We start from the raw sequence: 20,097 nt of genomic DNA on the forward strand, positions 1-20,097 counted from the left end.
CTCAGCTCAAACATTAAATATCTTGTGCTTTGCAGTCTATTCAATTGAATATAAGTTGAAAAGGATTTGCAAATCATTGTATTCTGTTTTTATTTACGATTTACACAATGTGCCAACTTCACTGGTTTTGGGTTTTGTACATACATACATATATACATACATACATGATTAACATTTGTGTTTAACAATAGAATGCTACATTTTTGTAATTTAGAATTATTAACTAAAAATATATTGGATGGATGGATAGATAATATAATATAATATAATAGTACATCTGGATTGCAAAATAGATTTGTTTGATTGTTTATCAACATTCAGTTCCTGAAAACTGCACGGCCTCTGATATAAAAGTAAAAAGTATAAATATACAGTATAACATGTGGGAAGTATTGCAGACACACCCACCAGTCACTTGATTAGGTACACCAGCACTGTCTACTTAAATGAGATCCAATATAAAAACTATTTGCCAAGATGCTAATACCGTATTTTTCGGACTATAAGTCGCAGTTTTTTTTTCATAGTTTGGCCGGGGGTGTGACTTATACTCAGGAGCGACTTATGCGTGAAATTATTAACACATTAGCGTAAAATATCAAATAATATTATTTAGCTCATTCACGTAAGAGACTAGACGTATAAGATTTCATGGGATTTAGCGATTAGGAGTGACAGCTTGTTTGGTAAACGTATAGCATGTTCTATATGTTATAGTTATTTGAATGACTCTTACCATAATATGTTACGTTAACATACCAGGCACGCTCTCAGTTGGTTATTTATGCCTCATATAACGTACACTTATTCAGCCTGTTGTTCACTATTCTTTATTTATTTTAAATTGCCTTTCAAATGTCTATTCTTGATGTTGGGTTTTATCAAATACATACTCCAGTGCGACTTACATATGTTTTTTTCCTTCTTTGTTATGCATTTTCGGCCGGTGCGACTTATACTCCGGAGCGACTTATACTCTGAAAAATACGGTACTCACTTTTAAATTAAACGGTCAGGTTTTAATTTGAACAATACGTGTGTTTTTCTGGTTGTAGTTTACAGTGTAGTACAGCATTTAATATTAGATAGCGCTCCATTGTGCAAGTGTACCTAATGTTTTTTGGTATAATGGCGGTGGTACGGCCTCGTCGACTGGCGGCGTCATCCATTATTGAACGTCAGGGCGTAGCGAGCGGTGTGAACTTGTTGGAGTTAAGAGCCGCGGGGTTCCAAGGACAACTGTCAAGCGATCGGGGCTGTGAACTCATGCTAATGAAGGCAGCTCAGGCCTGTAAACAGCATGGGAGGATGTCAGCGGAATACATTACAATACATAACTGTCTCCACTGGGCCGCGGGGACGCTACCATGTCGGACCCGACAAACCACACCAAGCGCACACACTTTCATCAAAAAAACATGGTGGATTTCTCGGTCCAACTGCCCAGAACCAAAAGTGGAACAATGGGAATGATGGATGGAAGAAAATCCATAGTGGCAAATGATAAGTTTGAGCATGGAATTTTTCTGTAAATAAATTCTAGCTGAATTTTCCCTGCACCCTTCAGCTGCTTTAAATGCCACATTTATCATTAACAATGAGCAAATAATCCTTTTTCCTCCGTAAACTGAATCACATGCGGTGTTGGTCAATAAAACCAGAAAGTGATTCACATTTTCAGAATGTGATGGCCGTGACAAAGTGCAGTGTGGGGTCAGAAAAGAGATTTGAGGGAGGAATGTGAGTGTTTTCAGGTCAGTGAGCTGCAGTGTGAGAGCGAGCGAGCGAGAGAGAGAGGGGGGGGGGGGGGGGGAAGGGTGATCATGTAAACCAGGCCACAGTTTGTGCCGGACTGATCTACTTTCTTTGCCTCTACAATCTATTTTGACTCTGAATAGGACTATAAAAATATGTCACAGACAGGTACTGAAATCGGTATTGACCAGCGTCTGTCAGTACTACGGGGGACCCATTCACGTAAAATCAAATGGTCGCATATTGCCATACCTTTGTCGCATTGTGATGTCACTTCCTGTTGTCATCGGGTCAAGCACTCGGCGTATTCGTAGCGGCCTCAGCCGTACTGCCTTCAGGTAACGTTGCAATTTTACATGGCTGAGAAGTAATGCTCCCCTTTTTAAAATGTGATAGCTCAATGCTAATGTACATTGTATTTACCATAGACACGCTACTGATTTGCATTAGCGATTTAACATGGCGATTTCAACACCTCCAAATTTGGTAATGAAAGATAGAATAAAGAAAGATATAAGTAAAATACTTACAGTATAAATTCTTTGTCGGGCTCAACATAAGACAAGAGTACGGGGAATTTTTATCATATCAGTTGAAATATTAAAGGTGCCCATCCCTACAGACTGTATACATTATCTTACATTACATTAACTTGTGTTAATTAGAGATGTCAGATAATATCGGACTGCCGATAAATGCTTTAAAATGTAATATCGGAAATTATCGGTATCAGTTTCAAAAAGTAAAATGCATGACTTTTTAAAACGCCGCTGTACGGAGTGGTACACGGACGTAGGGAGTACAGAGCTACAATAAACCTTAACATAATAACTACGGCTTTTCACACACACAAGTGAATGCAAGACATACATGGTCAACAGCCATACAGGTCACACTGAGGGTGAACGTATAAACAACTTTAACACTGTTACAAATATGCGCCACACTGTGAAACCCACACCAAACAAGATTGACAAACACATTTTGGGAGAACATCCGCACCGCAACACAAAATAAACACAACAGAACAAATACCCAGAACCCCTTGCAGCACTAACTCTTCCGGGACGCTACCATATACACCCCCCGCTACCCCCCCCCCCCCTCCCCCACCTCAACCTCCTCATGCTCTCTCAGAGAGAGCATGTCCCAAATTCCAAGCTGCAGTTTTGAGGCATGTTAAAAAAAATAATGCACTTTGTGACTTCAATAATAAATATGGCAGTGCCATGTTGGCATTTTTTTCCATAACTTGAGTTGATTTATTTTGGAAAACCTTGTTACATTGTTTAATGCATCCAGCGGGGCATCACAACAAAATTAGGCATAATAATGTGTTAATTCCACGACTGTATATATATCGGTATCGGTTGATATTGGAATCGGTAATTAAGAGTTGGACAATATCAGAATATCGGCAAAAAAGCCATTATCGGACATCTCTAATATAAGTACAATACTTACAGTATAAACTCTTTGTTGGGCTCAACATAAGACAAGAGTACGGGGAATTTGTATCATATCAGTTGAAATATTAAAGGTGCCCATCCCTACAGAATGTATACATTACCTTACATTACATTAACTTGTATTAATTAAACGTTCTAGGATGTTTTACATCTCGAAACCAGGTTTTAGTCTGAATTCCAAGTTGCCACGTTCCTCTCCTTGACTTGTTACATCACAAATGCGCACTAAAAAGCAAATAATCAAGCAGGGAAATGCACTTTATCCCAGTTACAAATCCGATGATTTAGATCACACGTGTCAAACTCGTACTTTAGTATTGTCTGGTTATTTCCTAGCATTTTATTTGGTCATCAAAAATAAATAACTCAATATCTGCAGGTCACCTTGACTTACAATTTCCAAGCAGGTTATCTATCAATCTACTGTATCAGTAAAAAATATAATCTTAAAAAACAGTTGCAAATTATATACCAAGGCTATTTTAATTTTATATTTTTACAAAAGGCCCTCTGAGGGCAGCCATAATTGGCCCACAATGAAAAGGAGTTTGACACCCCTGGTTTAGATGATCGACCTCTGTTGTCTAGCAACTTATGTTATTTTCTTTGTCTGTTTTTCTTGTATCACTTCAAAAAAACATGACAATGATAGAACTAACATGACTTTGTGTCACAATTCATAGTTTTACTATTACTAGTAGTCACTTGGATTGCTTCTTGTTTAACCCAGGGGTCGGCAACCCAAAATGTTGAAAGAGCCATTTTGGACCAAAAATACAAAAAAGTAATCTGTCTGGAGCCGCAAAAAATTGAAAGATTTATATAAGTGTTATCCATCAATCTTCTCCATACCACTTGTCCCTTTCAGGGTCGCGGGGGGTGCTGGAGCCTATCTCAGCTGCATTCGGGCAGTGTTATAATGAAGTCAACACATGATGTAAGTGTCTATATTAGCTATATTAGCCTACTATCAAAATGACTATGTGTCGCAAGCTGACGCAAATCTTCGGTGACAGAAATGTTGAAATGTAAAATTTATTCTACACATTTTTACAACATTGGAAAACATTAGTAACATTTCTCAGACGGTGAGATAACTCCTGGAAATGACAGTCTTATAATTGCCAAAGGTATAGATGTGTGTGTCCAAGTTTTAAGTAAATGGCAGGCTGTCTTCTTCTAATAGATTTATTACAATCTTTGCAAGCTGGGTAATGTTTGCTGTGGTCTGGAACAACATGGCACACAAATAACTATGAGAAATGCAGCCAATATTACATACAGATAATGTGTCATGAAACATGGAAAAATAAACTAAATACACAGAGGACCTACACTGTAAAAAAAAATGCTGTAAAAAAACGGTCATCTACTGGCAGCTATGGCTGCCAAACGAAAACCATAAAGTTAAAGTAAAACATTGTAAACCAAATAATGATCAAAAACATTATATTTATAGAAATTTTCATGAAACATTTTGCGGAAAAATATTGTAATTTTACAGATTTTTACTAAATTATTAAGATCAACCACCTTTAATAAAGTGACGATGCAAACAGTTCTGCAGAAAAATACCTTTATTCTACAGAGTTTTTCCAAATTATTACGATCAAACACCTTTAATGAAGTGACAATGCTGGCAGTTCCACAGAAAAATACCATTATTTTACAGATTTTTTCTGAATTGTTAAGATCAACCACCTTTAATAAAGTGACGATGCAAACAGTTCTGGAGAAAAATACCTTTATTACAGTGGTCCCCAACCTTTTTGTAGCTGGGGACCGGTCAATGCTTGAAAATTTGTCCCACGGACCGGGGGGGAGGGGGGGTGTGGAATTTTTTTATTTGTTTTTTCCCATAAAGAAATACAATCATGTGTGCTTACGGACTGTATCCCTGCAGACTGTATTGATCTATATTGATATATAATGTACATATTGTGTTTTATATGTTGATTTAATTTTAAAAATATATATATATATATATATATATATTTTTTTTTTTTTTTTTTTTGCATTTCTTTTTTTTTTTTTTTTTTTTTTTTTTTTTATAATGTCCTGCCCAGCTTCTCGGGCAAATCATATAGCAGATGTAGATGCCCATATCGGCTGTTCAGATTTACTTTACAAAAGAGAAGTGTAGGATTCTTCTCTTGTTGCCTTACTTGTATTTTGACTTTATTAAATGTATTTATATTATCATTTGGTGCAGCCGGGCCGGAGCAGGAGGGGATAGAAAGAGAGAAAAAGGAAGACAGAGGGGGGAATTGTGGGGACAAAAGGGGGATTAGACAGAGAGACAAAAACAACAACAGCAAACACAACAACAACAACAACAGAGCAACATCAGCAAATACGACATGTACAAATATGATGGTAAAAGTAATAGCAAATAAGCAGTTAGCGAAAATTAAAAAAAAAAAAAAAAAAAAAGAAAAAAAAAAAAAAAAAAATACAGAAATGACAATGAGCATTATTACACTAAAAATGGAGCAATATGAATACCAATAGAAATAGTGCTATTGATAATAAACAATACCAGTACTTTACCTTTATTATCAACAATACAATTGTTCAAATGCAACAATACATATACGTAATGATAACTTGAGATACGAAAGAATGCAGAAAAATGGAGGGGAAGAAAGAGAAGCAACCTTAACCTTGTAGATTGTTATAGTAACAATAGGTTAAGCTTTGTCAGTGTGCCATGTGTTATACCCAGTTTACCCTAGGGCAACAACGTTAATATATGTTTGATGAAACGTGATTATGTGCATGAGTGTATGTGTGCATATGTACTTGTATATGTACAGTATGTGTATGTGTGCTTGTACAGTGAATGTATATGTACAGTATGTGTATATGTGTGTACAGCGAATGTATATGTACAGTATGTGTATACAGTATGTGTGTTTGAACAGTGAATGTATATGTACAGTATGTGTAAATGTGTGTTTGTACAGTGAATGTATATGTACAGTATATGTATGTGTGTGTTTGTACAGTGAATGTATGTGTAGTATGTGTGTGTTTGTACAGTGAATGTATATGTACAATATGTGTATATGTATGTTTTTACAGTGAATGTATATGTACAGTATGTGTATACAGTATGTTTGTATAATGAATGTGCGTGTGGAAGTACGAACTTTGAGTGTGTAAATATGTACTGTATTTATTTGTATATGTATGTGGGAGCGTAGGTACCTATGTATGTCTGTATGTATGTGTGTGAGTATATGTGAATTTGCATGTACAATACATTTGACTCCCAGTGTGTGCGGGAGCCAGAGTACGGCCCCAGCCTCCCCGAGAACCCATCTCACAAACAGTAGGTGTGGTGCCCAGGGAACCAGGGGCCACCGCCCCCACGCAGCCAAGACGGACAGCGACAGGAACCCCAGAGCCTGGCCCACCGTGCCGCCCACAAGGGCCAGCAGCAGGCCGCAGACAGACGCACCCGGCAGAGGACAAGGCACGAGAAAAACAGGGGGAAGCCAGACCCCAAGCCAGCGAGAGACCACACCCCACACGGACAGAAAGGCGGGACGCCCCGCCCGAGGGGCCCGGAGACCCCCCGCAACCGGACGGGAAGACCGCCCCCGCCCCACCGGCAACAGGGCCCCCACGAGCCCCCCCCCACCCCCGGAGAGCGCGGCGAGGCCAGCCCACGGCCACCCCACCCAAGCCGGCCGCCACAGGACCACCCAGCACGGGGCCACAGGAACCACCCACCCCACCCGCAGGGACCCCAACGATGGAGATGGAACAACCAGCAACCGCCCCGCCGAGTCCCCCCCCCGCGAGGTAGGGGAATAAATAAATAAAATAAATAAATACATAATAATAATAATAATAATAATAATATTAATAAAATATATTTTTTTTTAAAAAGGGGGGGAAAAATAAATAAATAAATAATTAAATCTATTTATAAAAATAAATAAATAAATAAATAAATAAAAAAAGAATTAAAAGAAGATCACAGACATGCTGACACACATGGTCGCTACCCCAACAACTGGCTGACTCGCAGCACCTCGGAATACCCTGCAGCACCAAGCCACCACAGTAGACGCAGGGACCAGACCCAGCAGGCCCCAACCAAGACGGCCACCCGGAAGGGATGGACGGCGGGACCCAGGAGCTCCAGACACGCAGTCCGGATGCAGTAGCCTGAGGCGCCGACCCCCACCCGACAGGCAGGCCCAGAACGTACCCCCAGAAATATACATACATATATATATACATACACATAAACATACACATGTACACATACACACACATACACATGCATACACATACACATATATATACATACATACATACATACATACATACATACACACACACACATACACATACATATACACAGTTTGTCAGCCCCGACAACCACCACGCGCGCGCGCTGCCACCAGTCACAACATCAGCCACCCCCCTGCACCAGACCCAGCAGCCACGGGCGCCCACACCACAAACAAACGGCAGCAGAAACAGCAGCCACAACACCCACAGACAGCCAGCACCACCCAATCAAATCAAAGCGATCAAAAAATAAACCGCGACCGGCAACCACACGCCAACAGGATCACAGATACCAGCCAGCGCCAGCCCGCCAGCAAGCCCAAACGCCAACACGCAAACAAGAGACACCAACACCCCCCCCCCGCCAAAAGACCCCACCACCCCAACCCAAACCCGCACAAACACACCACCGCCCAAACAACCGAGACACAGTATCCAGACCAGACACGGGCGCCGTGCCGCCACCACATCAGGTCGCCAACAGAGACCCCACAGCGCAAGGTCGGGCCACACGGGCACGGACCCCACCCAACAGGAAGCGAGACCCGCGCGACGCCACACACAAAATAAAAATAAAAAAAAAATAAAATAAATAAATATATATATATATATACATATATACATACACATACACATACATACACACATACACACATATATATATATATATATATATATACATACACATATATACACATTTTTTTGCATTTCTTGCGCGGCCCGGTACCAACCGGTCCGCGGACCGGTTGGGTACCACTGCTTAATGAGATTGTTAGTATGGACATAGACTTTTATATAACAAGCTACATATTTAATGAAAGATAATTACTGTAATTTTACATGAATTTGAAAGTAATTTAAGAAAACAGAAAATGCTATGTATAATGAATTTGGTATTTTTCTGTAATAAAAATAGAAATATACATAGTTTGTCATTACTGGCATATTACTTAAAATAACAGGCGGATTGTTTATTTACAGACAATGTCTTCAATTCTATAGTTTTATAAACTATTTTAAAAAAATAGAATAATTACAGCAGAAATTTAGAGTAAATTAACCATAAAAGTAAGATTTTTTTTTACAGTGTATAAGTAAAGGAAATGAAATGAGCTCAAATATACCTACAAACGAGGCATAATAATGCGATATGTACATACAGCTAGCCTAAATACCATGTTAGCATCAATTAGCTTGCAGACATGCAGTGACCAAATATGCCTGATTAGCACTCCAACAAGTCAATAACATCAACAAAGCTCACCTTTGTGCATTCATGCACATTATATCAAAATGAGTGGTATAAAACACGTCTCTCTGTGGCAGCGTCGGAGAAAGTTATACATGTAAACAAGCTGTTGAGTCACAGTCCACACAACGGTGAGTTCAAGGGCCGCTGAAATTAGTAGGACAAAACGGTGCTCGCCAAATACTCTCATCAGTGAAGCATACACACAAACATATTAAACAGTGGGCTTTCTAACAATTAGGAAGATTTGTGTCCTCCTACAGAAACCATATTACAACCAAAAATATATTTTTCACCCCATTTTTTTCCCCATTTCCATACCTTTTTGAAAAAGCTCCATGGAGCCACCAGGGCGCCGCTCAGAGCCGCATGTGGCTATAGAGCGGCGGGTTGCTGACCCCCAGGTTTAAACCTTTTAACAGCTAAATTTGCTGATTTGTTGTATTTGCTTGCACACATATATTTGTGTTCCTGCGTTGCCTGTCCAACCATCACGTGTGGAATTACACAAGCAGGTAACTTTGATGTTAGCTGCCTTTGTCAGACAACGCGCCCACATTGTCTGTCGGTTTAAACCAAAAACCACGATTTCAGGTGGCCCCTTGCATATGGATACAAGGGAATAGAATGCTAACAAGTGTGATTCTATACTAACGACTGTGCTGGCAGAAGTCTCGCTTTTTTTGTATCCTAACAAATATTGCTTTGCACCACAGTAGAGCAAAACCCTCCTTGTATGGGCATGTCCCCTCTTGTAGAACAGTGGTCCCCAACCACCGGGCGGACCGATTGGTACCGGGGCCGCACAACAAATAAAAAAATAAAATAAATATTTATATATATATATATATATATATATATATATATATATATATATATATATATATATATATATATATATATATATTTTTTTTTTTTTTTAAATTAAATCAACATAAAAACACAATATATACATTATATATCAATATAGATCAATACAGTCTGCAGGGATACAGTCCGTAAGCACACATGATTGTATTTCTTTATGAGAAAAAAACAAACAAAAAAAACCCGGTCCGTGGGACAAATTTTCAAGCGTTGACCGGTCCGCAGCTACAAAAAGGTTGAGGACCACTGTTGTAGAGGATACATCCTTTACATCCTGCACCGACCTCTCAGACTAGGCTTCATGAGACGATGAAGCCTGCGCAACGAATCTGAAAAGTCCAGTTGCGGCCGATTCGATGACCCGATTACAATAACCTGGATGAATGATGATATTCGCTCAAGACAAGCAGAGCTGCAGGTTGTCACAAATCACTGCATCACCTCCTAGCTACACACAAAAATAAAGCAAAATAGTTGTATTTTTCTTACAATTATTAGCAACTTATTTTGGGGCTCCCAGCCTTGAACGCCCAAAACCGACTGCTCTAAACAGGACTGTTTGAAAGAGGTCTTTGTACACTAAGGCAGTGTTTTTCAACCTTTTTTGAGCCAAGGCACATTTTTTGCGTTTAAAAAATCCGCAGGCACACCACTAACAGAAATGTATTAAAAACGAAACTCAGTTGACAGTAAAAAGTCGTTGTCGCAATTGTTGGATATGACTTTAAAGCATAACCAAGCATGCATCAATATAGCTCTGTCACATCACGCCCTGACTTATTTTGAGTTGTTTGCTGTTTTCCTGTGTGTAGTGTTTTAGTTCTTGTCTTGCGCTCCTATTTTGGTGGCTTTTTCTCTTTTTTTTTGGTATTTTCCTATAGCAGTTTCATGTCTTCTTTTGAGCGACATTTCCCGCATCTACTTTGTTTTAGCAATCAAGACTATTTCAGTTGTTCTTATCCTTCATTGTAGGAACATTGTTGATTGTCATTTGATGTTCGGATGTACGTTGTGGACGCCGTCTTTGCTCCACAGTAAGTCTTTGCTGTTGTCCAGCATTCTGTTTACTTTGTAGCCATTTCAGTTTTAGTTTCGTTCTGCATAGCCTTCCCTAAGCTTCAATGCCTTTTCTTTTTGTTTATTTTTGGTTTAAGCATTAGACACCTTTTTACCTGCACACTGCCTTCCGCTGTTTCCGACATCTACAAAGCAATTAGCTACCGGCTGCCACCTACAGATATGGAAGAGTATTACACGGTTACTCTGCCGAGCTCTAGACAGCACCGACCACTCAACAACAACACATCATTTTCAGACTGTAATTACTAGTTTGCAAAAAAAATGAAAGTAGATCATCTCCCACGGCACACCAGACTGTATCTCACGGCACACTAGTGTGCCACGGCACAGTGGTTGAAAAACACTGCTCTAAGGGTCTGATTTACCAAGATCCTAATACCACCCGCTAAACAGCGTGTGCAATCTATAAAATAGTGTGTACAATTGCGTGTGATCTACTAAGACTGTGTGTACAATTGTATAGTGGTGCAGACCACCTTATTTAGATGAGGATTTGGCGTGTACTACACGTGGCATCACCACGGAGACACTCATTTACTGCACATTCATGCTGTCATCCTCCGACCTGTGTTGTTTTGCTATGTTTTCAAAGAAGCAGGAGACATCTACCACGTTTTATGGCCATTTAAGAAGCAGTCCTGCAATGCACCTACAATGAAATCCCTTTTGATTACATTTTTGACCTGCTGTACTTACTGTGCTAATACTAATTTTTCCTCCATATATCCATTTTGTACTGCTTCTCCCTCTCGGGCAGACAAGAAAATATTTTTAATAATACATAGTCCATTGGGAAAAAATGAACACCCTTAAAAAAATACTAAAGGACACAAAAACGCATCAATTGAATTTGTTTTAATCGGCCCCTTAAGTCATATGAAATTATAAAATGATGTTGCTGAATAGACGATATGTCTAACATTTTTTATATCTGATTGTCCAAAATGTTTATATACTAAAGCAGTGGTCCCCAACCTTTTTGTAACTCTGGGGGGTTATGGTATTTTTTTTTTTTAATTGTATTTTTTTTTTGTCATAAAGAAATACTTTGCTTACGGACTGTATCCCTGCAGACTGTATTGATCTATATTGATATATAATGTATATATTGTGTTTTTTATGTTGATTTAATACACGAAAAATATATATCTTTTAAAAAAAAAAAAAAATTCTTGTGCGGCCCGGTACTAATCGGTGCACGGACCGGTACCGGGCCGCGGCCCGGTGGTTAGGGACCACTGTACTAAAGGACACAAAAATGCATCAATTGAATTTGTTTTCATCAGACCCTTAGGTCATATAAAATTATAAAATGATGTTGTAAATAGACGATATGTGCAACATTTTTTATATCTGATTGTCCAAAATGTTGACATACACACGTAGGACCGAGGATTCTCGCCTGTTTTTGAAGCGCGATCACTGATCCTGCTGCCGTCTGTATCAGTTTGCAAGTCCTTCCCAAATGCTAGATAGTGCTCGCAAAACGGTTATGAGTGCTGATGAATCACATTGCGCATGCTAAATAATTATATTTGCATTTTCTCCTTGTGCACAAATTTTTATTTTTTTTATTTATTTTTTTTCATAAAGAAATACAATCAGGTGTGCTTACGGACTGTATCCCTGCAGACTGTATTGATCTATATTGACATATAATGTATGTATTGTGTTTTTTATGTTGATTTAATAAAAAAATTAATCCATCCATCCTTCCATCTTCTTCCGCTTATCCGAGGTCGGGTCGCGGGGGCAGCAGCTTAAGCAGGGAAGCCCAGACTTCCCTCTCCCCAGCCACTTCGTCCAGCTCCTCCCGGGGGATCCCGAGGCGTTCCCAGGCCAGCCGGGAGACATAGTCTTCCCAACGTGTCCTGGGTCTTCCCCGTGGCCTCCTACCGGTCGGACATGCCCTAAACACCTCCCTAGAGAGGCGTTCGGGTGGCATCCTGACCAGATGCCCGAACCACCTCATCTGGCTCCTCTCGATGTGGAGGAGCAGCGGCTTTACTTTGAGCTCCCCCCGGATGGCAGAGCTTCTCACCCTACCTCTAAGGGAGAGCTCCGCCACCCGGCGGAGGAAATTCATTAAAAACAATTTAAAAAATGTATTTTTTTTTTTTTTTTTTAAATAATAATAAAATAAAAAAAATACATTTCTTGTACAGCCCGGTGGTTGGGGACCACTGCTTTAGAGGATACATACTTTGGGTAACACTTTAGTATGGGGAATATATTCACCATTAATTAGTTGCTTATCAACATGCAAATTAGTAACATATTGGCTCTTAATTAAATAAATGATAAATAAATGATAAATGGGTTATACTTGTATAGCACTTTCCTACCTTCAAGGTACTCAAAGCGCTTTGACAGTATTTCCACATTCACCCATTCACACACACATTCACACACTGATGGCGGGAGCTGCCATGCAAGGCGCTAACCAGCAGCCATCAGGAGCAAAAGGTGAAGTGTCTTGCCCAAGGACACAACAGACGTGACTAGGATGGTAGAAGGCGGGGATTGAACCCCAGTAACCAGCAACCCTCCGATTGCTGGCACGGCCACTCTACCACCTTTGCCACGCTGTCCCTATGCCAATTAGTCATTATTAAGTACTTATTAATGCCTTATTCTGCATGGCCTTATTATACAACAACCCTAACCCTAACCCTCTAACCCTAACCCTAACCCAGGGGTCGGCAACCCGCGGCTCCGGAGCCGCATGCGGCTCTTTGACCACTCTGATGCGGCTCAGCTGCATACTTGCCGACCCCCCCCACCCCCCGATTTTCCCAGGAGATTTATGGATCTCAGTGCCTCTCCTAGATAACTCCCAGGGATAATATAATCCTATTTTCACTCTAATTACTAAATTAAGGGAGTGCCCTAATTGCACTGTAGTAATTGTTCTCTAAAGCATTTACAAACAGCGTGCCAGCCCGGCCACATGTTATATACTGCTTTTACTTGCACACGTAGGAGACAGCAAGGCATACTTAGTCATCAGCCACACAGCTTACACTGACGGTGGCCGTATCAAACAACTTTAACACTGTTACGTTACAAATATGCGCCACACTGTGAACCCACACCAAAAAAGAATGAAAAACACATTTCTGGAGAACATCCCACCATAACACAACATAAACACAACACAACCAATACCCAGAATCCCATGCAGCCCTAACTCTTCCGGTCTACATTATACACCCCCGCTACCACCAAATCCCCCCACACATCAACACACACACCCCCCCCCCCCCACCCCACCCCCCCTCCGTGCGTTGGTTGAGCGGAAGAGTTAGGGCTGCATGGGATTCTGGATATTGGTTGTGTTGTGTTTATGTTGTGTTACAGTGCAGATGTTCTCCAGAAATGCGTTTGTCATTCTTTTTTGGTGTGGGTTCACAGTGTGGCGCATATTTGTAACGTATCAGTGTTAAAGTTGTTTTATAAGGCTACCGTCAGTGTAAGATGTGTGGCTGCTGACCTAGTACGCCTTGCTGTCACTTACGTGACCAAGCTGAAACTGCATTCCACATGTGGTCGAGAAGGTACACTGCTTGGGCAGGCTGTAGAGGGCGCCAAAAGCAGTGCCATCACGCCCTGATATTGGGGAGTCTCCCGGAAAAAAATGAGAGGGTTGGCAAGTATGACGCTATCAAGCGCCATTCATTCAAAACTCGCGGGCCGCACTAACATCAAATTTCCACATTAAAGTGCGTGCCGGTGAGTGTGTCTGAGACCCCTGGTTAACATAGCACAAAGCATTTAAGCTTTGTATGTGGTGTTTTTCATTTTAAATTTAATTTTTTTTTTTGTGGCTCCCATTATTTTCTTTAATTTGTGAAACTTGCCAAAATGGCTCTTTGAGTGGTAAAGGTTGCCGACCCCTGCCCTAACCAAATAACTCAAAATTAAGTCTTTGTTACTTAGAATATGTTCCCCTTTTGGATACTGCACCATCCTCTCAGACTAGAGCTGTCCTATCTAAGTCTATGGGCATGAGCCAGTAAAGCCTGCAAAACGAACCTGAAAAGTCCATTTGCGACCGATTCAATGCCCCTATGTTACAATAACTTGGATGAATGATAATATTCACCGAAGAGCTTCAGTGTTGGATGCATAGGTTGTCACGAATCACTGCATCACCTCCTAGCTACACACGACATTCATTTTTCTTACAATTACTAGCAACTTCTTTTGGGGTTCCAGGCCTTGACCGCCCAAAACCGGCTAATCAGGACTGTTTAAAAGGAGGTCTAAGTCTTGACCCTTGGAGCACTTCGATTGAAACATGTCACACACACCTCATTTGTGATAAAACCACGTAATATGTCTCCATTAAAACTTAGCAGCACAACAACTAAATACTTTTGTGATGATAGAAACTGACTCATTCGATTCATTTCCATCGGACCGTCCAACTATTACTGATGTTCTAAAGCTCATTTGAAATCCTGACACAAATAATGTGCGACTTCCAAGTGTCCGCGGTAGTTAGGGACCTGAAGGGGAACCAAGTCCTCCTGAGCATGAGTTCTGGACCAATTACATGTTTAATTGGAGCAACACATGGCCTAAAGTCTGCGGTACCTTGGAGAGATCTCTGAAGTTGGCCGGCAGGGTGAGGTCCAGCTCCTCTGAGTCATAGCTGGCCAGGACCCAGGGAAAGACGGGATACTGGCTGAGGTCGTTGTAAGTCCTGCCTGGACAGACGGAGAGACATGGCAGAAACGTGTGAGTGATGAAAGGCTGCCTGGGAGTGTGTGTGTGTGTGTGTGGGGGGGGGGGGGGGGGGGGGCTACATTGCAGGCCTCCGCTGCTTTGGAGGGATCAGCCTGCTGCATTCCGACAAGCCCACAAATCTCTGCGCCCTTAACGAGACGCACTCCCGGTCTCTTGGGGAGCGTGACGGCGAACGGCAGTCTGCTACATGAGAACGTTTAGTGTGCTCCTCGCGCCGCCGCCTGCAGAGTTGCGCCGTATCAGCCGGCAGAGGGTCAAGCGTCTGGTAGTTTGATCCCCGCGCTGACCAGATGTGAGCGCTCTGGCAGGCGCAGGGGTATGGCTTTCAGATGGCAAAACGTGTCGGGAGAAATCCGTGGGAAGACGCAGGAGCACGAATTAAGCCGGTGGCTTTTGTTGTTCGCGGAGACGCAAAACAGCTGCGGGGTCAAGAGTGAGCTGGGACGCTGCGGACACTTTGTCGGATTTTTTTTGACCGCAACTCCAAACAATGCACATTACCATTTAAGATTTGTTCAGTGTTGGTTTGGGGCGGTGGGCACACTGTCATACACTCTCCTGGAAAGACTTGACTTCAAAGGCGTATGTAAGAATTTCAAAAAGCTGTTCCCCCAAAAGACGGGTGTACAGTGTTCCCTCGCTACAACACGGTTCACTTTACACGGCCTTGCTGTTACACAGATTTTTTGTGTGTGCGTGTAATTTTTTACAGCTTTTCTTTTCTTTTTTTTTTTACAGTGTATGAATTAGTGTTGTCCCAATACCAATTATTTCAATACTTTTCGATACTTTTCTAAATAAAGGGGACCACAAAAAATGGGATCATTGGCTTTATTTCAACAAAAAAATCTAAGGGTACATTAAATATATGTTTCTTATTGCAATTTAGTCCTTAAATACAATAGTGAACATACTAGACAACTTGTCTTTTAGTAGTAAGTAAGCAAATAAAGGCTCCTAATTTAGCTGCTGACATATGCAGTAACAAATTGTGTCATTTTCCATTCTATTATTTTGTCAACATTATTAAGGACAAGTGGTAGAAAATGAATTATTAATCCACTTGTTCATTTACTGTTAATATCGGCTTACTTTCTCTTTTCACATGTTCAATCTACACTTCTGTTAAAATGTAATAATCACTTGTTCTTCTGTTGTTTGAATACTTTACATTAGTTTTGGATGATACCACAAATTTGGGTATCAATCAGATACCAAGTCGTTACAGGATCATACATTGGCCATATTCAAAGTCCTCATGTGTCCAGAGACGTATTATCTGAGTTTATAAACATAATATACATTTAAAAAAACGAAAGAAGATGTTGTGATGCCAAAAAATATCGACGTAATCATTGTAGTATCGACTCGATACACTATTGTACTTGGTATCATTACAGTGGATGTCAGGTGTAGATCCACCAAGGGCGTTTGTTTACATTTTGACGGCGGTGAGCTACGGTGTGTAGTGAAGCATGTTTAGCTATTCCTCGTCCTGCAGGGATGATACTTGTAAGAAACTTACTTTATTTGTCGCCATGGAGACAAGCATTAGTGATTTAGAAGTAGCTAAAACACTGCAGACTGCGGATGGATGTTAGCTGCTAGGTGGCTAGTCATGTCTTAAAGCACCTCTTCCTGAGGGCGTTTCAGTGTTATAACTTCACCTTTATCGTTAGTTTTTTAAGCCAAAATTCGTCCGTTCTCCCTTTTCTGTCTACACACTGTGTCTGCTTGTAAGTACTCCGTGATTGTGCGCTGCCGAACATGCTCGTCTGCTCGTAAAACCAGCAGTGACACGATGTGACGACGGGGGCGCAGGGGGGTGGCGGACCGGTACTTTTCAGAGGCGGTATAGTACCGAATATGATTCATTAGTACCTTAGTACTAATACCTGTATACCGTACAACCCTAGTATGAATGCACATTGTGTTCTGCGTCCTGATTCGCTAAAAGACTGTAGACCATTGTCAATCAATCTTCTCCATGCCGTGTGTCCTATACAGCAGTGGTACCCAACCTTTTTGTAGCTGCAGACCGGTCAACGCTTGAAAATTTGTCCCGCGGACCGGGAGGGAATTTTTAAATTTTTTTTTATTTTTATTTTTTTTCCATAAAGAAATACAATCATGTGTGCTTACGGACTGTATCCCTGCAGACTGTATTGATCTATATTGATATATAATGTATATATTGTGTTTTTTATGTTGATTTAATTTAAAAAAAAATAATAATTTTTTTTTTATTTTAATTTTTATTTTTTAATTTCTTGTGCGGCCCGGTACCAATCGGCCCGCTGCTATACAGTACAGAATGCGCACTGTGTGGGGGGGATATAATCCTGAACAAGTTTTTAATATGGATGACACAGGCTTATTTTGGAAACAAATGCTCTCTCGCACCTTTATAATGCAGGACGAAGCCAAAAGCGCAGGATTTAAGGACCAAAAATATGGTGTGACACAGACTTAAAACATATGTAAGAAACGAAAAAACATATACTGTACGGTACTGTAAAAAAACATAGTACATTTAAAAAAAACAACCTGTAAACGAAAAAACATGCACAGTAAATAAAAAAAAAAACATTTATAAAATAAAATATAATATAAAAAATCAACTTCTACTACATGGATTTCACTTAAAGCGGGTATTTTTTGGAACGTAACCCCAGCGTTAAATAACAATACTGTATACCAATGATTCTTACACATTAATTTATGTATTTTAGGCGGTCCGCCATAAAAAATATTTCTCATAAACACATTCTGTCTGTGAATGCTTGTCGTTACAACTCGCTACAGTAGGTGGCGGCGTGCAACGTTACGCACCTACCACACACCCGGTCTGCCAGAGAATAAGAAGCCAGAGAATAAGAAGACACAACAGGAGGGATGAGTGTCGCCCATTTAGCAAGTATTTAGACCCCAAGACACTCTGTTTCAAATAAAGTGACTTTTTTGGGTGCTATTGAGGACTTAGGGAGACTAACATGAAAGTACATGTTGCCCTTCTCAACGAGCAGCGGGTCCTGCTGTGAGCCCCTCCCCCATCTACAAGCGCTGACCTTTGTCTTGTTTGTGACAAAAATAATCTACCTAAGAAAGTTCATTTGTCTGGGGCTCGGTAGATAGCAACTTGAGGGTTCCAGGTTCGATCTTGTGTGTCCTTGGGCACAAGATACCGTATTTTACGGACCATAGGGGGCACCGGATTATAAGGCGCACTGCCGATGAATGGTCTATTCTCAATAATTTTTCATATATAAGGCGCACCAGATTATAAGGCGCATTAAAGGGGTCATATTATTTTTATTTTTTTTCTGAATGTAAAACACTTCCTTGTGGTCTACATAACATGTAATGGTAGTTCTTTGGTCAAAATGTTGCATAGATTATGTTTTACAGATCATCTTCGAGCCGCTTTCTGACAGTCGCTTCCGGATGCGTCGTTTTGTGGGCGGTCCTATTTACATGGCTCACCTTCGGCAGCGTGTTTTCCCCGTCATCTTTGCTGTAGCGGTGTAGCGTGCAAGGACGGGAGTGGAAGAAGTGTCAAAAGACGGAGCTAACTGTTTTAATGACATTCGGACTTTACTTAAATAAATAACGGAGCAGCATCTCCTCATCGGGAAACAACAACAAGGCCGGAAATGTGTCCCGTGAAAAAACGTCCGACCGGAACTCTAATAACTAAAGTTCCTTGGGTGAATAATGTAAAGTCACTACACCGGTATGTTTTAGCGCTTTCATGGCGAATTTACTGACAGACATAAGTAAGACCTTTACACTACTTTATATTAGAAATGGCAACAGCGGAGGATGAATGTGCCATAAGAAAAAGATAGAGAAAAATAAGAAGCTTATCGACTACGTTGTCAGTACGGACTAAAAAGGCGGACTCGCGCAATTTTTCAGGTTTTATGCAGATCCCAAATACAGATCAGCAGGTACCAGAAGGTAAGAAAATTTGCTTTTGCATAATATTGCGAAACAAAACGCCAGATAGTATGTCTTACCTTATACACACACCATAATAATACTTGTATATCTAATACGCCGACAATCCACCAAGCGGTGCGGCTTCATAACTTACCAAAGTCGTACTAAAACATTTTGATAGATTTTTGAGCGCCGTGTGTAATGTTCTATATTTTTAATGGAACATATAAAATGTTGGTGCTGTTTACTTGAGTCATATTGCCATCATACCTCTTACCACGTATCTCTTATGTTTGACTGCCATCTACGGGTCACACTTATCATTACACCATGTACCAAATAAAATTGCTTCGAGGTCGGTGTGCAAAACCATTAGGCGCACCGGGTTATTAGGCGCACTGTCGAGTTTTGAGGGGAAAAAAAGGATTTTAAGTGCGCCTTATAGTCCTGAAAATACGGTACTTAACCCACCTGCTCCCAGTGCCGCCCACACTGCAACTTAGATAATGGGTTTCACTACGTAAAACGCTTTGAGTCACTCGAGAAAAGCGCTATATAAATATAACTCACTTCCCTTCACACTAATGCGGTACTAAAACTTCAGAGTGTTTTGCAATAACAGAATTATCTCAGCTAATTGTTATGCTTTAAGTTGCAAGCAAACATTTGAGTTCC

The 20,097-nt window shown here is 40.7% G+C and overlaps 1 protein-coding gene across 1 annotated transcript in view; it reads right to left on the bottom strand.

The window, feature by feature from the left end:
• The window catches only part of LOC133659127 (neurobeachin-like), a 601,703-nt gene that overhangs the window by 118,898 nt on the left and 462,708 nt on the right, over window positions 1-20,097 (bottom strand). The window contains exon 25 of the mRNA XM_062061862.1: window positions 15,328-15,440. Within this exon, the coding sequence (XP_061917846.1) occupies window positions 15,328-15,440 (113 nt within the window). The remainder of the gene's footprint in view (window positions 1-15,327; window positions 15,441-20,097) is intronic.

Source organism: Entelurus aequoreus, linkage group LG10 (genome assembly GCF_033978785.1).
Source record: "Entelurus aequoreus isolate RoL-2023_Sb linkage group LG10, RoL_Eaeq_v1.1, whole genome shotgun sequence".
Classification (NCBI taxonomy): domain Eukaryota; kingdom Metazoa; phylum Chordata; class Actinopteri; order Syngnathiformes; family Syngnathidae; genus Entelurus; species Entelurus aequoreus.